Source organism: Spermophilus citellus, assembly GCF_964194105.1.
Source record: "Spermophilus citellus genome assembly, chromosome: 13".
Classification (NCBI taxonomy): domain Eukaryota; kingdom Metazoa; phylum Chordata; class Mammalia; order Rodentia; family Sciuridae; genus Spermophilus; species Spermophilus citellus.
This window is the reverse complement of record NC_138193.1, coordinates 94,052,651-94,075,248: the sequence shown is the minus strand read 5'-3', so window position 1 is coordinate 94,075,248 and position 22,598 is coordinate 94,052,651. Positions and strand designations below refer to the sequence as shown.

General features: G+C 37.0%; 1 protein-coding gene across 3 annotated transcripts in view; it reads left to right on the top strand.

Annotated features, from left to right (window-relative positions):
- Positions 1 to 929: 929 nt before the first annotated feature.
- Positions 930 to 22,598, top strand: part of PPP1CB (protein phosphatase 1 catalytic subunit beta) — a 42,664-nt gene continuing 20,995 nt past the window's right edge. The window contains exons 1-3 of one of the 3 annotated variants that reach the window (XM_081265289.1): positions 930 to 1,078; positions 1,305 to 1,445; positions 22,427 to 22,558. In XM_081265289.1, coding sequence (XP_081121415.1) covers positions 1,394 to 1,445; positions 22,427 to 22,558 — 184 coding nt within the window. In that variant the 5' untranslated portion in view covers positions 930 to 1,078; positions 1,305 to 1,393. Of the gene's footprint in view, positions 1,154 to 1,182; positions 1,446 to 22,426; positions 22,559 to 22,598 lie in introns of those variants that run through there. The other 2 variants (XM_081265288.1, XM_081265287.1) reach the window with 2 other exon arrangements.

The window sequence follows — 22,598 nt, the reverse complement described above, 5'->3', positions numbered from 1 at the left end:
AGCTTGGGGAAGAGTCATGTCTAAGTGTCCAGAAATAACACCCCTGGAATGGGTCAAGGCCATCCCTCTAAGCACTTCCCAAAGCAGGCTAAACACTGTTGCTTGCCTAGATCCTTTAGATGGATACTTTTTATCCTGCCCTTTTAAAGGCAGTTATTATGTGGCGGAAAGCCAGCTGAGCAACTAACCTTCCCTAGTCCCCGTGTTTCTCCCTTCTATGTGACAGAGACTTGATGGGGGCTGCAAGCACAAAGATAAATGTGTTTTTCGCCTCTGGGAGCTGAGTGTAGGAGATAAATGCTTAAACAACGACAAGAGAGGAAGATTAAGCAACAAAACGGAGGCATGAACAGAAAAGCACCGTGGAAAAATGGTATCCACAGAGTGGAAATAGTTGTAAGGTGTGATGTACGCGCTAGTGTGAACACAGAGAGCAGTACCCATGTAAATTTTTACTACTGAGGACTTTTCCAGGGTCCACTTTAATGCTTGTTTCATCCAGGGACACCTGGGGAACTAGTCTTGGAGAACAGTGGGTTATAAAACCCCTTGTTTGCAATGTCAAACTTTTTCAGCAGAGTAGCCCCTTCATGTTTCCACACACCTGGTTTTCAAACAAGGGTGACTGCAGTCCACGTTTCCTACTTAACGGAAACGTGAGAAATTGCTTGCAAAAGCAGGGAATGACGCCAAGAAAAGCAAAGCAAAGCGGGAAGGGCACAACCACTCCGCCTGTAGTGCGATCGCGCCCGGGGGTGCAGCAAAAGGGGAAGGTCAGCTCTGCCTACGCGCCCTCTGCGTAATGGGAGCTTCCTCGGCTAGGCAAGCCGGAATCCCTCCCCGCGCCTGCGCCGCCCCGGAGATTCGGCGCAGTGGACGTGGAAAAAAGAGGGCCGAGCACCTCGCGAAGTCTGCCGCGGCGGGCAAACCGCGTCCACTGCGACTGCGCGAAGGCCTGGGAGGGGTGGGGAGCGCGAGAGAGCACGCGACGCGCCTGCGCGGAGGGCGGCGTGGCGCGGCGGCGGGCAAGGGCCGTAGGGAGTGAGTGGCGCTGCGGGTGGGGCCGTCGGCGGCGCTGGTGAGCTTTGCGGAGCTGGGCGGTGCCGAGGAGGAGGAGGAGGAGGAGGTGGCGGCCTGGGTCTGACGCGGCCGGGTTCGTGGGGGCCCTACTTGTTTATTTATTTATTTATTGTGGGTGCCTCCGAGTGTGCGCGCGCTCTCGCTGCTCGGCGGGGAGGGGGTGGGGGGAGGGCCCGGGAAAAGGGGGAGTTGGAGCCGGGGTCGAAACGCCGCGTGACTTGTAGGTGAGAGAACACCGAGCCCGTCGCTGCAGCCTCCGCCGCCGAGAAGCCCTTGTTCCCGCTGCCGGGAAGGAGAGTCTGGTGCCGACAAGATGGCGGACGGGGAGCTGAACGTGGACAGCCTCATCACCCGCCTGCTGGAGGGTGAGTGCGGGCCCCGGGCATCCCTCGCTGCCCTCGCCGCGAAGCCGGAGGGGCCCCTGCCCGCCCGGGCATCAGTCCCCGGGAGGGCGGAGGGGCGGACGAGCGAGGAGGGGATGGAGAGGCCGGGGGACGCGGGCGGGCGGCCTCCGGAGCGGCCGTGCGAGAGGGGCTGGGCCCGGGGACCGAGGCCGACAAACCCATCCGCGGAGACAGCCTTCGGAAAGGGCCTCGGGACTCCCCTGGCCGTCGTGCTGGCCTTCGGTGACCCTTCCAAGGAGGGGGCGAGGGTGCCTGCCACTGGGCATTGTGTGTCCCTGGAATGTGTATTTCTTCTCTGTTCTCTTTGTGCGTTGCCCTTGGTTGCCTCCGATTGTCGTTCCGGGAGTGGATTTTATAAAAAGCCTTCTTTTAGGTAGGACAGTTTCACCTGCTCTGCATTTTAAACTCGATGCGCTAGAACGAACTCTTCTTTAAGGAAAAGATCGAATTAGCAGGAGTTTACGGACAGTTTTATTATTTGGCGTGGGGAAAAAAAAAGTGAAACAATGTTGATCGGGTTGAAGATACATGTTAAGAAAAGGGAAACATACTGATACGTTTGTTTAAGCAATTGACTTTGGGATTTGAACGTTTAACAGGTTTAAACGGAGTTTAATTTCTGCACAAACTTAGTGAAGGTCTATTGTAAAGCCTCTCTTGGGTTGAAAAGGTATTTGCATAGAAGTCTTCGCAGCATTTAAAGTTTTCCGGGCCCTGGTGGTTTTGATTAGTTATGTGTTGGAGCATAAGGGGGAAAGGAAGAGATGGGCAGGCCAGTGTATCTATTCGTTGCAGGATTTTATGCAAAGTTAAACGCAGTTTTCTGCCAAAGGGTCCCTTTACCCTAAAATTTGCATCCTCATTAGTTGTTTTGTATATAGGAAAGAATTTAAGTCTTTTCAAACAATTTAGAGTCCTCTTTGTCAAGACATCTTCTAAGGATTGCATATAATTTTTTGTTATTTCCTAAAAATTACCTGACGGTAGTTGTTTACTATAGCGAAGCAGTATGTACTTATATTTGGAAAATCATCAAAGAAGATTATTTGACTTTAGGGGAGGGTACTAAGTTTCTTTTTTCAACTAAAGCGTTGATATCTAGAATTTTTGAACAACAATTTTGTGTGTATTCCTTGTGTAGTTAAATTGATATATTCGCTCCAGATGTGAAAGCCTTCCAGCAGTCTGCAGACTGAATAGGAAGCAGAAGTTTTATCAGGAATTCTTATTTACCTTTTCTTTTACTATGAAGTTATTCTTGGGAGGCCCCCTGGTGCTTGCAGTCAGTGTTCACTACTTAAGACTTTGTAATCTTTCACAGATGTGAACATTGTTGTTTTTTGGGGAAAAAATTGTACTTTGTATTATCATGCGAAGAAAATATAGTTATTTTTAATTTTTTGTATCTTGATAGTCTTCAGAGTTTACCTTATAAGCATAAAATACTAAATTTGTCTATTTTAAAGTGTGCTCAATCTAGAACCTTTCAAGTCAGATAAATGCACCTTTTTATGATTACAGATCCTTAAATAACTTCACTAGTGGGATTTGAGATTAATGGGGGGAAAAAAGGCACTTGGGAAAGTAGCCTAGTGATTTCATTGTGAATCCAACTTAAATGCTTGGTTCTGGTTTTGGGTAATCTTTTCTTTTTGTTGCAAGAACTCTAGACCAGATATATTTTCCTGGTTTAGTTTAGCAAGTGTTTATTGAACTCCTCTGTGCCAGGCACAAGGAATCCAAAGATAAGACATAGTCTATTCACTCAAGGAGCTCCCAGTCTAAGCAAGTAGTGTTTCAGCTTTTCCCAGCCTCTTTGTTTTTATGTTTAGATATTATTAGTGAAGTTTCATTACTTCTTAATCCTGTAGAAGCATATTTAGTTTGAAAGTGCCTCCCTGGGATTCTAAAGTATTACATGTTCCTCCCCACCCTCCCAAATCTAGACCATCTAAGGACTTGTCCAGAGCAGACTCAGATTTTCTAGTAATTATTTTTAGACTTCAAAGAAAAACATTATCTACCTTGGTTTTTAATGATGATATGTGCTAATTAAACTTAACTCAGATTCAAGTGATGGTATTTTATAAAGCTGCCTAGCAAAATAGCCATGGTTAGATTTTTTTGTTGTTGTTTAATGAAATTATGACCAACAAAAGATAACATAATTAAAGTTAGATAAGAATAAATTTCAAGAGTTCTAGTGTAGCAAGTGACTATAGTTAATTATGGTACATTGTATTCTTGAAAAATTGTGAATATGTGCTCTCACCACAAACAACCATGTTATGGGATACATTTGTGAATTAGCTAGATTTAACCATTCGTGTGTGTGTGTGTGTGTGTGTGTGTGTGTGCACACACATACATACACACTTTAAAACAGTACTTTGTACACAATAAAAATATACAGTGTTGTATTTATTTATTTATTTATTTTTGAATTGGCTGGAATTTCTCTATAATAAGGGAAAAAATTCAGCAGGACCTTATGTCATTTTTAAATGCTTATTGTAGTTCCAGAACATATTCCTGCTTCTTCTTTTTATATGTGTTTATTGTTGTTGCTGCTGCTTTAGTTTGGTTTTGGTATTGGGTATTGAACCGAGGAGCACTTTACCACTGAGCTATATCCCCAGTCCTTTTTATTTTTAATTTGAGATCAGGATCTCACTAAGTTGCTTAGGGCTTCCCTAAATTGCTGAGGCTGGCCTTGAACTTGAGACAATCCTTCTGCCAGAGTCACTGGGATTATAGGCATTCACCATCACCCCTGGCTCTTCATTGTCTTTTACTATATCAAATTGGTTTACTCACTTCTAGTTTCTCTTTTGGTTGGTCATATCTAATGTATTTTTAGAGAGCCTTTTGGACATTTTAATAAATTTATGCTATTTAGTGTAAAATAATCATGCTGGTTATTTGGACAGTTCATGTTTCTTTGTATATTTTCTTGGGTTAAGTTTTAAAGCCAAAAGACTACTACCACTTTATCCCCTGTGGTGACCCTGCTACCACATTTTTGTGGCTCACCATAGTGCCCTTGACTCAACTGAAACTTCTTTGTATGGGTAACCTGAAAAGTCCAGTAAAAAGCTTTTTACTTAGATTAGTTCTTCCCTGAGGAGTTAGGGTAAGAGTGGGAGTATAGTAGAATCACCTGGGGGACTTAGTTCAAACTATAAATCTGAATTTATTTTGGAGGAAGGGAAATGGGATGAGTTGAATCTGATGCATTTGGGAGGAGGGTAGTATGGAAAACTGTTGCTGTGTGATTGAGATAGTGCCAGCTGTGTTGCCACCGACATGACCCAAATATTTAAAAACTAAGCTGATAATTATGTATCATGTATTCAGTATTATCTATGAAATCATTTTATTTGGGATTTGCCTATTTTCTAATAATGAAAGTAAGTCATTCTTATTGTAGAAAACTTGGGAATGGAAAAGTGTAAAAGTGGGGAAAGGTTCTCCATAATGTACTGTATGATAGATAGCTTTTTAAAGTTTTTTTTGTTGTTCGTTTTTTTTTTTTTTTTTACACACACACACACACACACACACACACACACACCAGGACCAAACAGAAGCTTGTACAGGGCTTTATGTACCATGTGAGTCACAGAATAGCAGCACTACATAAACCTACATGGTAAAAAGATGTGTCTCTATTTGGAACCACTAATAGCTTAATGAAAACCTTGGAATATGTTTTATTCTTGTTTGTTTGTTTGTTTTTTAAATCCATTTTCATTTTGCTTTGACCTGTCAGATGTTTGAATTTGTGGAACTGCTGTTGTTGAATGCATATCTCCTTTCCTCCTTGTGGATCACATACTCTTCAGATTTAGTTAGGCTGACAAACTAACATATAGGAAATTTTCCTCTTGGTGTCCTTTTAAAGGTTGAAGAAAAGAAATGGATTTGCAAAATGAAAGAGATAAATGAAACCACATTAAAAACCCCTTCTTTTCAAATGACAGCTTTATTGAGATATAATTCACATATAGTTTGCTTATTTGAAGTATGTAATTCAGTGGGTTTTTAGTATATCCACAGAGTTGTACATCTGGCACCATAATCAGATTTAGATCTCTCTCTCTCTCTCTCTGAATTCTGGACATTTTATATAAATGAAATCATGTAACATGTGGTCTTTTGTGACTTTTAAAAAATGTTTTGAAGTTTAATATATGTTGTAACATGTATCAGCCAGCCCTTTATTCTTTTCGTAGTTGAATAATATGTGGACATATATATCATTTATCAGTTAATGGACATTTGAGTTGCTTTCCCGTTGGCCTGTTGTGAAAATATTGCTCTCAACATTTGTGTACATGCTTTTGTGTGAACTTATGTTTTCCATCCTTGGATATATAGCTAGGCATGAAATTGCTGGGTCACATGGTAACTAGCATTTGAAGAACTAATGCCTTTATTGATAAAATTGTTAATTCTGACCCAGCAGTCTAATGATTAGGAAGTGCTAGTTGCTCCTGGCAACCTCTGCTTCCACAGTGAAAGTTAGTAGAAAGACTAAAGTTAGTAGAAAAGAGCAGGTTGATCACCTGAAGGTTATTTTGTTTCTTCTCTTGATTCTTCTGGATGAGAGGCTAGAGGAGGCATGAAGATGGTGGCATACTTTATAACCGATTTGTAGGTTAGTGAGTTCCTCCCATCTTGTTAATAGTTCCAACAAGTGAGGGAATCTGACAGTTTGAAGAAGTAGCCCAGAAATGTTTTTATTTTATGCTATTTGAATGTAGTATTCATGGGGGATTTAGAGAACTACTTAAATTTGAGACAGGATTACATTAAGATTTAGCATTAGTGAGGAAGATAGTAAATTGTGTCTAGTAGATTTTTTTTCCTTTTATATCCCTCTTCATTTTTATCCAGTGGCATGTATTCTCAGTTATATCAGCCATAAAATACGTATAGAGAAATGGTAAGATACTCTAAAATATTGACTAAAATCCTAGTGTTTCTGAAACAAAGGGTAATCCTGATAGTGTGGGATATAGGGAGGCAAGGAGAAGAAATGGTTTGTAAATATCAGTGGGCTTGGCAGTGGTTTGGTGGGGTGGGAGATGGGGATTTCCAATTGAGTTTTCTGTGATTTAATTTTGATTGGATAAAAATTTATGCCATTAGGCAGAGACTGTTGCCTCTCTAGCAGCTGTAAGTAGCTATTTTAAGGTTTATTCTTTCTGAAAAAAAATAGAAGATTGATGACAATAGGAGAAAAAAAAGTTCAAGACCAAAACTCTTCTTTTTCTTCCTATACCACTCACCTTACTCCCATTAAATTGGTTCTCAAAAGTTGTGGTTATTAGTAGGTAAAATGTAATTTTTTACACCTCATTGTTTGAAGTATACCCTCTAACAGACTTTTCATCATATTGATAAAATGAAAATACTTCAATGGAGACAAAATCGATCTGTTTCTAGAGGTACAAAGACCAAAAAGAAGTTTATTCTGAAGTGTAAATCACTAGTAGCTAGCCTTTTCCTGGTTTGATTTAAGAAATCAATCTCTGGGTCTAAGTGGGTTCTTGTCATACAGTAGGGGAAAAGGCAGTGGTAGCCTTATTCTGCGTCTGCACTGTTCGAAACTGGAGTAGAGTGATTCATGAGGGTTAGTGTAACCTTCCTGAAAGTCATTGGCCTTAAGGGCCTCCCTTCCCAAATTCACCTGCATTTATGCAAGGACAAGTAAGTATTAAGTTATGTGCATAACATAAAGGGATATGCTTTTCATTCTTGATGCATGCCCACACTGTGTAACTTGAGATTTTTTTTTAAGAGTTAGATTTTTTTATTTTTTTTTTTAAATAATTTTTAAGGCAGCTGGGAAGTGAAGGAGAGGAGAACTGAGGTCCCACACCCTCTTCAAGGGTGTGCTCCTAGTTACCTCACTTCCTCCCACCAGGCCCCACCCCATAAATGACCCACCAGGAACTGGCCTGCATCACATGGGCCTAACTTGAGATTTTGACGTAGCTTATTTCACTGTGAAGGAATTTTATTCCAAACATGTTCATCAGAATATCCCTTAGTAACAGAAGCCCATCTGGTCAGTTACAAGTAACCAAAATAATACTTTCTTTTAGTACTTGTCTGACACCATTTCAGTTTCCCCTGATCTTATTTCTTATTTTCAAGGTTAAGAGAAATCAAAAAAGTTAACTTGTCAAAATACATTTAAAGATATTTGGTATTATATAGCTTTCTCTGATTTTATATCTAGCAGTTTCAAGAAGTAGCCCAGAAATGTTTTTATTTTATGCTATTTGAATGTAATATTCATGGGGGATTTAGAGAACTAAATATAAATCTTTAAACTAGCTCAATATAAATAAATAGTAAATTAAAAAGGAACCTTCATAGGTACTTCATGTATGTTGTAATATAACTAAACAATGTGTATGTTGTTTGATTATCAGATAATGGAGCCAAAGTAGTGAGAAAAAAATGACCAAATTTCTGAGTGGGAAACTTGCAAATTGTTAGAAAATAAGGCCTAAAGTAGATGATGGAAGGGAACAGATTTTGTGAATTTTAAACCCCAACTTCATGTGAATACTGAATGATAAACAGATGTTTACACAATTAATTGCTAACCCAGAAAATATCAGGAAGTATTGATACAGTGGGGAAGCCATGTTGTATAAGGTTAAGGATACAGGTTTTATGTGTACCTTAATTTCAGCTCAGCTTCAGCTTATTCTGCATATTGAGGATGATAATAGGTACCTAGTTTATAATGTATGTGTAAGATTAAACAGGTAAGTCACTTCAAACAATTCTTGACACACAAAAACTTAGAAAATGTTCACCGTTATTATTGCTTAATACAAGCCTGAGCTAATAGTTAATAGAAAACTCTAAATGGTGCCGAGTTGTACACCTTGCCTATATGATACTAAATTTTGAGAAGGCAAATTCTTCCCAGTACCTATTTAGTGTGTCTTTCACTTTGTGGCATAGAACCACAATTCATGTGTGTGTGTGTGTGTGTGTGTGTGTGTGTGTGTGTATGAATCTATACACACACACATTACTTTCCCATTCCTTTTATCCATAGTATATTATCTGGTCTATTATATCAGTATTGGTGCTGAATGGGGAGAATTATTTCTGAGCAGAATAACATGGTGCAAAATTCTTTTAGATGATGTGTTATACAGGTTTTTGTTTTGTTTTGTTTTGGTCCTGGGGTTTGCATTCACAAGCTTTACCTCTGAGCTGCATCCCTAGTTTTTTTATTTTTTGTTTTTTTTAATTTTTATATTAAGACTGTTTTTTTGAGGTTGGCTTCTAACTTGCAGTCTTCCTGCCTCAGCCTTACAAATTGCTGGAATTACATGTATGCCTGGCTTGTGACTTTCTTTTGACTAGGGACTAGGTCATTAGATCTCAAACTTGGGGCTCCTTTACGCTTAGCCCCCTCATACTTTTTAGAAGTATTGAGGACAAAAGCTTTTATTTATATGAGTTATTGATAAATAATTTATAAATAAATATCTACTCTTTATTTCATTTAAAGTAGTAATAACCTATAATATTTTATTATAAATAAAAATAACAGAATGCTGTCATATTCATGCAGATCTCTTTAGTGTCCATTTTCATAGAAGACAGCTGAATTCTCATTTCTCCTGTCTAATTTGAGACTCTGGTTTGGTTGAGTATGTTAAGAAAATTTGCATTTATAAACATGTAATTGGAAAAAGGAGTAATGCTTTTTAATAGTATTTTTTAGATGATTATGGGTATTGTCTGGTATTATATCAAAATTCAGCAAGTGGTAGTTGTTTTTGTTTTTGTTTTTGGGGGGACCCGGGATTGAACTCAGGGGCACTAGACCACAGAGCCACATCCACTGCCCTATTTTGTATTTTATTTAGAGACAGGGTGTTACTGAGTTGCTTACCACCTTGCTGTTGCTCCTGTCTCATCCTGTGGAGCCGCTGGGATTACAGGTGTGCACCACCACACCTGACTGTAGTGGTAGTTGTAAGGTGAATCTGAAAAGATACCAATGATTTTTTTTCTCTGTACATTGAAGTCCATTGATTTTATACTTTAAATGAATCTTTCTCATGACTTTGTAACATGCATTGGTCATTTGGAAACTGGTCCCTGAATTGTGTAGATTTCCCAATGTCCACACATCTTGTACAGTATTTTTTTTTTAATAAATAGGCTTTGTTTTATTTTTATTTTTTTTAAGAGAGAGTGAGAGAGGGGGGAGAGAGAGAGAGAATTTTTAATATTTATTTTTTAGTTCTCGGCGGACACAACATCTTTGTTGGTATGTGGTGCTGAGAATCGAACCCGGGCCACACGCATGCCAGGCGAGCGCGCTACCGCTTGAGCTACATCCCCAGCCCTCTTGTACAGTATTAACCTATTAAATCTCAAGTTTTCAGTTCAGATATTTCAATGAGGGGCTGGGGATGTGGCTCAAGCGGTAGCGCGCTCGCCTGGCATGCGTGCTGCCCGGGTTCGATCCTCAGCACCACATACAAACAAAGATGTTATGCCCGCCAAAAACTAAAAAATATTAAAAAATTCTCTCTCTCTCTCTCTCTCTCTTACTCTCTCTTAAAAAAAAAGAACAAACAAATATTTCAATGAAGTTTAATACAAAGGTGAGTTAAAAAATTAGTGTAAGTGGTATGTTTATTGCTCAATTTTTTATGGGTGTTCCACATCTGGGACTCTGGGACTTAATGGATTTTTAACAATTACATTTGTTAATATTATAACAGAATATCATCAGAAGAGTCCTTTAGTATGGAAAAGATCATGGTGCTGGATTCAAATATTCCTAATTTTTATTTTGAAGCTTTCAGTTTTATCCTTGGCAGCAAATTCAGTCTGTTTTTCTTGAAGTGATAGGCTGAGTTTGTTCATTTTTTAAAGAATATCGGTGAAATATCGAGTAGCAGTAGTTTGTCGGTTGTGCTTCCAGTAAAAAGTGTTCCTTGACATACACAAGGCTCTGGGTTCAATTCCCAGGAGTGGGGGTTGTGGAGGGGAGTGTTCTGTTAAAAAAAAAAAAGAACTAAAACAGTCATGCAAGTGTTTTTATTTGAGACAACAGAACCAATGTGTCATGGTATGCAGTGGTGCTTTATGGGTACTTTCCATTTTATCATATAAAATATTAAAAAGATGTATGTTCAAGAGTTAAGGTTTAATAAAATCAATCATTTTTACTTCTTCATCAAGAGCATTGTTGGTGAAGCTGACCTCTGTTTTTTTTTTGCAAGTGCATGGCAGTGAACAATACACAGTGACTTTCAGTGCTGTTTGGTGCCTTTGACTTGGTGTGTGTTGAGGTACCAGTGATTTTACCCACTGTAGCTTTTGCACCATCATTGCGGATGCTAACACCATGAAAAACCAGCTCATATTTGAAAACAGTATAGCTAGGACATTCCTTTATCTTCTGAAATGTCCAGAGTTCACCTCTTTGTTTTCCTGTTTACTCTTATTATACCAGCTATTTGTTATTCATTGTGCCTGGAATGATTTTTTATTTATGATGATTCACGAACCCTTGGAGAATTCATGGAAGTCATAGGCCTTCTTAGAAAAATATTCATGTACATACATACACAATGTTACAGATGGTTTGGCATACTATGCAGTTTGTTGGGCAGACTCAAGATGAATTGAAAGTATGGCAACTGCCTAATTCTTCAAATTAAAACCAAAATTCCACATTTTCACTAGTTGTAAAAAATTTTTTCCCCATTACCAGGAATTGAACCCAAAGGGTGTTTGACCACTGAGCTACATCTCCAGCCCTTTTTTATTTTTAGGCAGGGTCTTGCTAATTTGCCAAGTAGGCTTCAGCTTCCAACCTGTGATCCCCATGCCTCAGCTTCCTGTGCCACTAAGATTATATAGGCGTGTGCTACTGCACCTGGCTAGTTGTAAAATTTTTAATTGTCTTTTTTTTTTTTTTTTTTTTGCATACAGACAGACTTTTGTGCTACATACAGACAAATTGACCTCACAAATTTAGAAAATCTAGATTGACTATCATCAATTAGTATATAACCTTGAGTGAATGGGGGAACAGGGTAGAGTAAATGCAAGTTAAAAATCAGTGGTTAATGAAGATTACTAAGATTCCATCAGGTAAACATGTATAAGGTGGAAGAATTAGTTCTTTTTTTTTTCCCTTGCTATCCTTCCTATTTTAGAGACCATAATTCTAAGTAAAAACTTGCTGGAGAAAGATTATTAGTGAAACACTTAGTGTGTATACAACACACACAAAGTATTATCATACACCCTTTGAATTTAAAAAGCAAGCCTGCATTGGGAATTTTTTTACATAAAAAAAGTTGGAATATAATGGTCGAGTATAATTTTTTTATAACAATGAGAATGGAATTCTTTATAAGAGGATAATATTTTGCCTAATTTAGGTTCAAAGTTAGTGTTCTCCATCCAAATTGCAAGTGGTTATCTGCATAGTGATCTGTAATGAGATTTTATGCATTTCATCTTGGAAGATGTCTTCACACAGATTAAAATTGCCAAATATTACTATTAGTCTATGAGCATATGATTTTAGTTGAACATATTCATCATTTATAGAATTCTCTTGATATTTGCCATTCAACGTGTCATTACTCTGAGATTAAATACCTCCAAATAGAGAATTAGGTAGAAGTTCAACTACACAGTTAAAAAGATTTTGATGTCCAAAAATTTATTTTGCTCTTGAATGGAGGTCTGAAGAATGCTATATTTTGAGCACAGAAAATACATCTGCTGCTTTTTTGTGGGGGAATAAAGATCTCACTTGTTACAACTTTTGGCAGCATGAGAACAGCAGAAAGCAGCTTGTTTATGATTCAAACAGGGTTAATTGTTCTCAAATGACTGACTTACCACAATGTATGTTTACAAATAGGGTGGGGTTTTTTTTTCCCTTACATTTCAGGGTTGAAATTATTAAGAAACATTACCAGGTTTGCAGCTAAATCTAATTCCTAGAACTATTCTGTTTGATAATAATAAATTCTTCCTATTCACAGAAATTTCATTTCAGCCCTAAGTTTAAAAAAAATTATAACAAAGCTATCACTGCTAGGCCATGAAACTGCTGTGTTGATGGGGCAAATCAGCATATTTAAGAGCAAATGAAGTTAACCATCAATACTACTAGTTTAATAATATGATATATTAAGATGCTTTTCCACAGAATAACTGCACCATAGTGTTTAAGCACCCTACATTTCACAAGGTAAAATTGTCCAACTACATCTTTTTCTGCTCCATGTGTATTATATCACTATTGGTTAACAATATGTCTTGGGAGATTGCACTTCAGGTTGTACTAAATTTTCTCAGCTTATTTGAAAATATTCTTGCCTGTAGTTGTTCCACACACACTACTCTTAGAGCTAACTTTTCAGCCACTTCAAATTCAGCATTGGCTCCTTACTTAAAGAAGTATTGATGATATCTCTCAGTTTTCAAGAACCAAGTAAAATCACTCAAAATCATTTGTCTTGTTTTAAAATTGTTATTGATCTGAATGTCCTCCAGTCTTCAATTACCATTCTTACAGAAAGGCTAATGAAAGAATATACCACTCGAGACAAATCACCGGAGAAGTTCCACTTTATTACAAAAGGCTGAGGGTTTATATAGATCTAAGGAGAGGTGGCAGGGCTTAGGTAAATGACGGGTCACTGTTTATTGGTAAATTCCTCTATATGTCAGTTCCGGAGCCCACGAAATTAGTTCTTATTGAGGCTAAGGTTTCCTGCCAGCGAGATTTAAAATTGGCGCCGGCTGGAAAGGGAGAGGCAGGAAGAGAAGCTCCTCAGGCACCATGTTGGGGTTTTCTGGGGTGTGGCTGCCATTATACCTTTTCCCAACAGCTAATAGCTTTTAAAATTTATTGTCTCAAATTTCTTTGACTTCAAATCAAACACAAAACTGTCCCACCGTTGGTAAAATGGCTTTCCTCACTTGACTAACAGATGAGCCAGTTGGAAGCTTTGGTTGTGCTGTGTGTGTGTGTGTGTGTGTGTGTGAAGAAATTCTGTGATGAGCCAAATAAGTGCCTGACCTTATTCAAATAAATAACAAAATAAATTCCATTTTGGTCTTAAGCTCATCATTCAGAGTCCTTTTTTTTTTTTTTACATTGAGTATGCACGGGTAATAAAAGTAAAATTAAATATCGTGGTATAGCAATAAGCATAACACTTGATGCTATCAAATTATAGCTGCATCTCTGTAAAACGTAGTACTCTGAACAGTAGTTCCACATGTGGTTTCTATTGCAGCTACTCAACTCTGCTGTAGTAGCATGGTAGCTCATTGATAATACATAAATAAATGAGAGTGGTTGTGTTTCAGTAAAACTTTATTTATTTACTGACATAGAAGTTTGAATTTCATGTATTTTTTTTAAACTTTATTATATAATGTAAAAAATTTTATGCATAAAATGAAAGTACATTTTCTTTCATTTTGAATTTCCCAGTCATTTGAAAAATGTGTATTCTTAGGTGACAGACCAGCCAGTAGCCTTAATGGGCCAGATTTGGCCTTCAGGCCTTATTTTACTAAATCCTGGTGTAATTTTTCCACCATTCTTATGTAAATATGTTGTGTAGAGAGATTACCTTACTAGGATTTAGGAAACTTGGATTCCTACCAAAGTTGTGTTACTGATAAATAAAGTAAAATAATGAGGTTAGGACCCATGGGGCCCAATCCTTGGCAAGATATACCTCAAAATTTTTTACATAATATGAATTTCTAGTGTGTACCCAATAATCACATTTTATGTGCTTCTCAGTTCTTTCTTAAGCAGCTATCCCATTGTTGAAGAGCAACCAACATAGAAAAGTTTTTAGGGGTTTTGATCTTTTGACAGAAGGGAAGCACACAGTGTGAGCTCACCATCACCTTGGCTTTTTTCCTGGAGGCATTTCTTAGTTTGTGGCATAGGAGAAAAGATCCCCCCAAAAATGTGGCAATCTAACTGATCTAGAAAAGACAGATAGAAGTCTGGGGCTGCTAAAGTAGTTGAATCTTAATTCCAGAAGACAAGGGAATAACACAAAAACTAGCCTCAAAATCTGCAGTTAGACCAGGTACAATGGCGCACACCTGTAATCCCAGAAACTTGGGAGGCTGAAGCAGGAAGATGGCAAGTTTGAGGCCAGCCTCTGCAACTTAGTGAAATCCTGTCTCCAAATTAAAAAAAAAAAAAAAAAAAATTAAAAGGCTGATATGTAGCCAGTGGTAAAGCACTCCTGGGTTTAGTTCCCGGTACCAAAGGGAGGGAAAATCTGCAGTCCATTCACTCTGAAGTCATTAGCTGACTTCAAAGGTACACATGTACAAGAGAAGATCCTAAGAAAACCAACAGAAAACAGTAGCTGGGACCCTAAAGATCTGAGCAATTACCTTAGCATTCTTTTAGTGCTAGAGTTTTGAAGTTGAAACTTTACACCAAGTTAGAGAAACCTTGTTACATCCTAAGTTTTCTGCTGAGACTCTATTAATGGCCACTCTCTATAGATTGTGGGCAGAACTGAAATAGAAGAGCTCTCAAGAAAATGTGGGTGAGTCATTGCTACTCTGCTAAAAGGAAACAACTCTTTGGAGGAAGACGTCACCTAGAATTTTACAGTGTTTCATTCATGATCCAGTATTTCATTCAGCAAAATGCTATAGCACATGCTTAAAAGGACTAAAATTGACCAGAAACAGATCCACAGATGATTCAAGTATTAGAATTATCACACAGGGATTTTAAAATAATGATTAATATGCTCATAATAAAGAGGAAGAAGATCAAGAATTTGATCACACTTGGAAACTACTATAATAACAACAAAAATAAAATGACTACAACTCAGAATTTGGTTGTTGGGTAGTGTGCTAGGAAAAAAAAATTCAGTAGAACTTACTCATGCTGAGAGAACAAATGGAGGAAAAATGCAGAAAAGAGAATGAAAGATATGTGGGACCCAGTGGAAACATCTAATGTATAATCGGAGTCTCAGGATACAGTCAGAGAAGAAATATCAAGAAACAATGTATTCCTAAACCAGAGAAAGAAATGGAAACACAGGTTTTAAAAGCTCTGTGGCTTCCAGTCAGATAAATAGAAAGAAAACCATATTGAAATTAGTCATAGATTAATTGCCAAAAACTTAAAAGAAAAAGAGAAAATCAGAGAAAAGAAGTCTCCCTTCAAGAAACTTTAATAATATGGCTGATCTGTCACCTAAAACTATGGAAGCCAGAAAAGCATAGAATAGTTGCTTTTAAATACTGAAAGAAAAAATGATGCTAATATTAAATTTTAAATCTAGTGAGCATATCCTTCAAAAGTAAAAGCAAAATAAAGATAGCTAAAGCTGAGAATTTATTGTTAATAAACTGACACTAGAAAATACTATAGGAAGTTCTTTATGTTGAAAGAAAATAATGCCAGATAAAAACATAGAACTCCATAAGGAAATGAACAGTAAGAATAAGTAAACAAATCTATTTGAACTGTTTAAAATAGTAATTGTGTCTTGTAAGGTTTAAAATATGTGAAAATGATAGGTAACAACTGTAGGACCACTAAATGAGAAATAAAAATATATAACTAGAAAAGTAATAGACAAGAAAGTGGAATAATACAAAATTTACTCCCAAGAAATGCCAAAAAGAAAGGAATGGGGAACAGATGGTACTAGAGAATGATATGGGCCAAATTATATTGTTATATTATGTACATGTATGAATTTGTAACTGAATCCCACCATTATGTATAGTTATAATGCACCAATTTAAAAAATGGGGGGAAAGAACAGATGGGTCAAACCCAACTTTTCAGCAATTATAGTAAATATGAAGGAGCAAATATTGAAATTAAGATAAAGCTCAGAAAACTTATATACTGTTTACAGGGGAAGTATTTTAAATGTAAGGACATGATGAGTGGGTTAAAAAAAAAAAACAAGAAAAATAATATCATGCACCAAAAATAATATCATGCACCCATTAACCAAACTATATGTTAGGAAGAGCTGTACACTAAGAAGTATCACTAAAGCATAATGCTTAGAGGGTAAATATAAGGGAAGATATAATAATCTTACATTTTTTAATGTATCCAGTAATACAGACCTAAAATAAAATAGAGTTGAAAGATTTAAAAGGTTGAAATAGATAAAACCCACAATCATAGTAGGTTAATGTACTTTATCAGTAACAGGTAGAACAAATAAGAAAAAAAATCAGAAGAGTATAGATTTGGACACCTCACTGGACCCAGGCTTTTCAAGTATGCATGGAACATTTGCTAAAATATACCATTTAATGTACCATAAAACAAATCTCAGTAAATTTGAAAGAAATCAAATTGCAGGCTTCATTTGTTGTAACCTAGAAATCAGTAATAGATGACAGCAGAATCCTTAGATAGTTGGAAATTAAGTAGTATTCTTTTACATATCTTATGGACCAAAAAGATATAGCAACAAAAGTGATAAAATATGTTGAACAGAATGAAAAAGTATGTGTTAAGGTGTGTGTGATTGCAACTAAAAACAGTGCTTAGAGGTTTATGTATAGCTTAAAGTATAAGTATTAGGGAAAAAAGGCTGGGCCTTAAGCTTCTATTTCAAAACAATAGAATAAGCAAATTATCATCAAAGAAAGTAGGAGTAGGGAAGTAATATAAAGCAGATATTTTTTTAAATGAAATTATTGGAAAGTATTAATTTTAAATCTAGAAAGGCTGGAAAAATTGAAAACATTACCATTATCAGTGAAGATAAAGGAAACATCACTATTAAAAGAGACCAACGAAGCAGAACAAATAAATGCAATATGTAATTTTGTACTCAAGGACAGGAAAATTCTGTAGAGGGCATGTTTGGAACACTTGATAAAATTGTGGTATGTTCTTTTAAATATTTGTGTCAATGTTAAATTCCCTACACCAGAGAATTTGTATTGTGGCTATCAGAGAATATTTTTAGGAAATAGATACTGTTGTATTGAGGTATAAATGGGTGTGATATATGCAACCTATTCTCAAATGGTTCAGAGAAAGGCAATATGTGTATTTTTTAAAAAAGAATAGTATAAATGATGCTAATAAATTTGACAATAAATAAAAAACTCATTTTGATTAAAATCGAATGTTTATATTCCCACATTGTAAGGAAGGCTTTATAAAAAGCTGCATCATTTAAGACAGTGTGGTATTGATGTAAAAATAGATGAATAGTAATGGAGTACCAATATCCAGAAACAGACGGTTGTCTATGGTCACTTGATTTTCTACAGAGCTGCCATTGCAATTTTTTTTTTTTTAAAGAGAGAGTGAGAGAGGAGAGAGATTTTTTTTTTTTAGAATTTTTTAATTTTTATTTATTTTTTAGTTCTCGGTGGACACAACATCTTTGTTGGTATCTGGTGCTGAGGATTGAACCCGGGCCGCACGCATGCCAGGCGAGCGCGCTACCGCTTGAGCCACATCCCCAGCCCCCTGCCGTTGCAATTTAATGGAAGAAAGAATGATCTTTATGATAAATGGTACTGAATCAACTGGGTATCTGTATGGATAAAAATTAACCTTTCACCTCAAACTATATATACAATTAGTATGAGATGGATTATAATATGAGAAATGGGCTATAACAATAAAGCATCTAGAAGGAATCACGAGATATTCCTAGTGAAGGTGAAGAAAGGATATCCAAATGGCATTAATCATATGAAAAGGTGCTCAATAACCTTAGTCATTAGGAAATGCAAAATTAAAATTTCAGTGAACACCAGTACATTTAATTTAAAAATACCTATTGTTGGCAAAGATGTGAAGCACCAGTGTTGGTGGGATTATACATTGGAATAACCATTTTGGGAAATCACTGGTATCTGCTAAGTTAATTAAGCCTTCTGTGACCCGTCAGTTTCACTCTTATACTATAGACATATCCAAGAGAAATAAATGTGCATGGATATTCAGAGCAGTCATAGTAACCCCAAAATTGAGATGATCCAAATAGAGTAGTAAATATATTGTGGTATATTCATATAATAGAATGCTTTATTGGTAAAGAAAATTACATGGTTGGATCTCACAGGTATAATAATGAGCAAAAGAGAATATATTTTTGTCTAAAATTCTAAAACAAATCAGATTATAGTGAAATAAATAAGTGACCATGGGTATTACTGCTGATTAGAACATAAGGGTACCTTCAGGGCTGCAGGAAGAAGTATTCTATGTCTCAGTCTGATGGTTATTAAGGTGTATAATAGTTAAAAATTCATTGAGTTATACATGTAAGATTAGTATACTTTATTATTTGTATGTAACACCTTAAAATATTTTCTTTTTAGTAATAGTGTGGTAGATACTTACTGTGACAATTTACCAGGCTTGAAGTAATTATATACTGAGATCCCCACCCCACCCCCCGGTAAACTTTTGGTCCCAAAAGTCTATATGGCAAAGTGGAAAGGGTACTGGCCTTTGAGTTTTAAGACTGGTTCTAAATTGTTCTCTTCTGCTTTTCACTTCTTCAGTCTTGTAAAACCTGGATGTCAGTAACTAATCACTGTTACTGTATGGTGAAAGTAACTTTTTGATTCCTGGAATATCAAAAGGAATAAATGAAATGGTTGGTGCAAAGTGCTCTCTACCTTATTTTGCTGAACATTTGGCTAATTCATTTCTAAGATTTGGTCACTTATCAAAGACTTAACCTTTGGAAGAACCTTTAGTTTCTCTGACAGTATTTCATTGACTTTTAATTGATTGATAATGGAAACATGCTTTTTAGTGTCACCAAGAGGGGGGAAACCACTTCATACAGTCATATAAAGGTATTGATTACAAAATATCTCACAATTTTAGAGATATGATTGGAGGCAAATTACATCTTAGAATCAGTGAAATGTGAGATGTTTTTGTGCAGTTTCATTTTGGTAAATTTTAACTCTTATAGATTAGCATGATTAATAAAATTGAAGCATTTTAAAGCTCTGTAAAAATGTTAGAGAAAGTAAAATAATAATAATGTGGATACTTTAAATGGACAGATTGAAGTGACTTACACTAGTCTTTTTACTTTCTTAATAATAATTGCCATCAAGGGCTGGGGTTGTAGCTCAGTGGTAGAGTGCTTGCCTGGCACATGTGAGGCATTGGGTTACATCCTCAGCACCACATAAAAATAAATAAATAAAGGTATTGTGTCTATCTACAACTAAAAAAAATTATATATTTTTAAAAATTGCCATCAAGTTGTAACTAAATTTTGATAGCTTCTTTCTCCTCCTCCTCCTACCTCCTCTTCCTTCCTCTCCTTTCTCTTCCTCCTCTTCCTCCTCTTCTTTCTCCTACTCCTTCCTCCTCTTCTTCCTACTCCTTCCTCCTATTCCTCCCTCCTCCTACTCCTTCCTCTTTCCTCTTTCCTCCTTCCTCCTTCCTCTATCCTCTTTCCTGCTCTCTTCCTCTCTTCTCCTCCTCCTCCTCCCTTCTCCTCCTTCCTTCTTCTTCCTCCTCCTCCTCCTCTCTTCTCCTTCTCCTCTCCTCCTTTCTCCTCCTTCCTTCTCCTCCCTTCTCCTCCTTCCTCCTTCTTCCCCCTTCTTCCCCCTCCTCTCTCCTCTTCCTTCCTCCTCCTCCTCCTCCTCTCCTCCTCCCTTCTCCTCCTCCTCTCTCCTTCTCTTCCTTTCTCCTCCCTTCCTTCTACTTCTCTCTTTCCTCCTCCTTCCTCCTCTCTCCTCCTTCTTCCTCTTTTTCCTCCTCCCTTCTCTTTCCTCCTCCATCTTCTTCCCTCCTCTTCCCTCTTCGTCTTCCTCTCCCCCCCCCCCTCCTATTTTAGAGACAAGGTCTTACTGTGTTACCCCTGCTGGCCTTGAATCTGAAATTTTTCTGCCAAAGCTTTTTCAGTAACTGGCATTACAGGTGCACACCACCATGTCCTGGCTTTGAGTTTTTTTTTTTTTTTAAATAATAACCAAGTGTTTCACTTATCTTGTCTATTGGTATTACATTTAACAACTAACACATAGTAGGCTTTCAAGTATTTGTTGAATGAGTTTTAATAAATTTTTAGAATAGTCACTTTTAGCTGTTTATTTGTCATCTGAAAGCAACCCAGTGGCCTTCAGTTCTTTAAGAGTGATACTAAAATTTTCCCCATGTAAAACTCATGTGATATTAATAATTGTTTCTGAAGCCAGGCACAGTGGTATATGCCTGTAATCCCAGCAGTATGGTAGGCTGAGGCAGGAGGATCTGAGTTCAAAGCCAGCTTCAGAAATTTAGTGAGGCCCAAGCAACTCAATAAGACCCTGTCTTGAAATAAAATACAGAAAAGGGGCTGGGGATGCGATTTAGTGGTAAGCGCCCCTACGTTAAATCAATCCCCAGTACCCAAAAAAGAGAATTATTTCTGAATCTAAGCTAATATTCCAGATACTTAATTGAAGGTACAAAGCTAGATGTCTTTTTTGGTCTTGGATAACCGAAATGTTCATTAGAAACAAGTAATTGAAATTTGAGAGGTACTAGTAATGAAGAAGCTGTGTTAAGTTCCTGTAATAAAAGCAGTTTTGTTGATTATTGAGTTTCGGAGATAGTCTTATTAACTCCGGCATGTTTGCTAATACTCATTTGTACATTGCCTCCTTTTATCTCCTCCTTGTTACCTTTGTATTAATGGATTAATGAAATATACAGCTTTTAAATATGAGGTCCTGGGCTGGGGATGTGGCTCAAGCGGTAGCGCGCTCGCCTGGCATGCGTGTGGCCCGGGTTCGATCCTCAGCACCACATACCAACAAAGATGTTGTGTCCGCCGAGAACTAAAAAATAAATATTAAAAAAAAATTCTCTCTCTCTCTCTCTCTCTCTCTCTCTCTCTCTCTCTCTCTCTCTCTCCCCTCTCTCACTCTCTCTTTAAAAAAAAAAAAAAATATATATGAGGTCCTGACTTCTTTAAGCCAGCCTTCTTGACCTGACAAAGGAATTGTAGCAATTTTTAGTAAGAAATGTGTGTACTTAATTATAAATGGAAAGTAATAGGAATGTGTAGAAATACAAATCTTTTTTTCCCTTCTTTTTGACTGTCACTTCAGTTAAGACTGAGAACTTAGTGTATTTAAAGATTAAAGGGAAAGAATCAATAGAGATGAATATAAAAGGGAATGATTATAAGTTTGGTACAGTAGGGCAAATAACTACCCTCTGTATGTACCATTCTATCACTGCAGAATTTACTAGAAATCATACTGTTTTGCTTACTCATGTGAAAAAAATGCTTTACTTCATGTAAATAGCCTTTTAGAGGTCTTAATATAATCTTATGAATATGATATAATAAAATTTAATGAACAATCTGGCACATTTTATGCTTTTTAATCATCAAATGGAAGTAGTGCTTGCTAAAATTCTTGGTGGCTGATAATATTTCAAGAAAGTATGTGAAGCTAAATCATTTACAGTAACTTTTAATCTCCCTTTCCTTATAGCTACTAAGTTCTTAGTGATACTATTCTTGCCTCCTACTAGTTGCAGGACTTGTTTTGATAAGCGAATATGCCAAACCTTTGGGGGTGCTTTCTCTGAAACCTTTTAGGTCTCTTGGGCTGCTAGACCTCAAGTTGGCCACTGAAGAGCAAAGAAGAGGATTATATTTCATTGGCAACAGACTTGAGGAACTTTATTGGATCTAGCAACATTGGAGATAGAAGCCAGAAATTATAGAATAACCTTCTCATTAGCCATAGGACACCAGTGGGGTAGTTAGCTCCTGTGTGACTCTTCTGAACCTCAAAATAGGGTCATAAGTGTTTTTTTTTTTTTTCAGGATTATTATTTTATGTATACACTTTAGAAAACTGACCATGTATTCATTGTTTATCAGTACGAGGATGTCGTCCAGGAAAGATTGTGCAGATGACTGAAGCAGAAGTCCGGGGCTTATGTATCAAGTCTCGTGAAATCTTCCTCAGCCAGCCTATTCTTTTGGAATTGGAAGCACCACTGAAAATTTGTGGTATGTAAATGGATAAAGTTGAAAGCAAGTCTTTCAAATC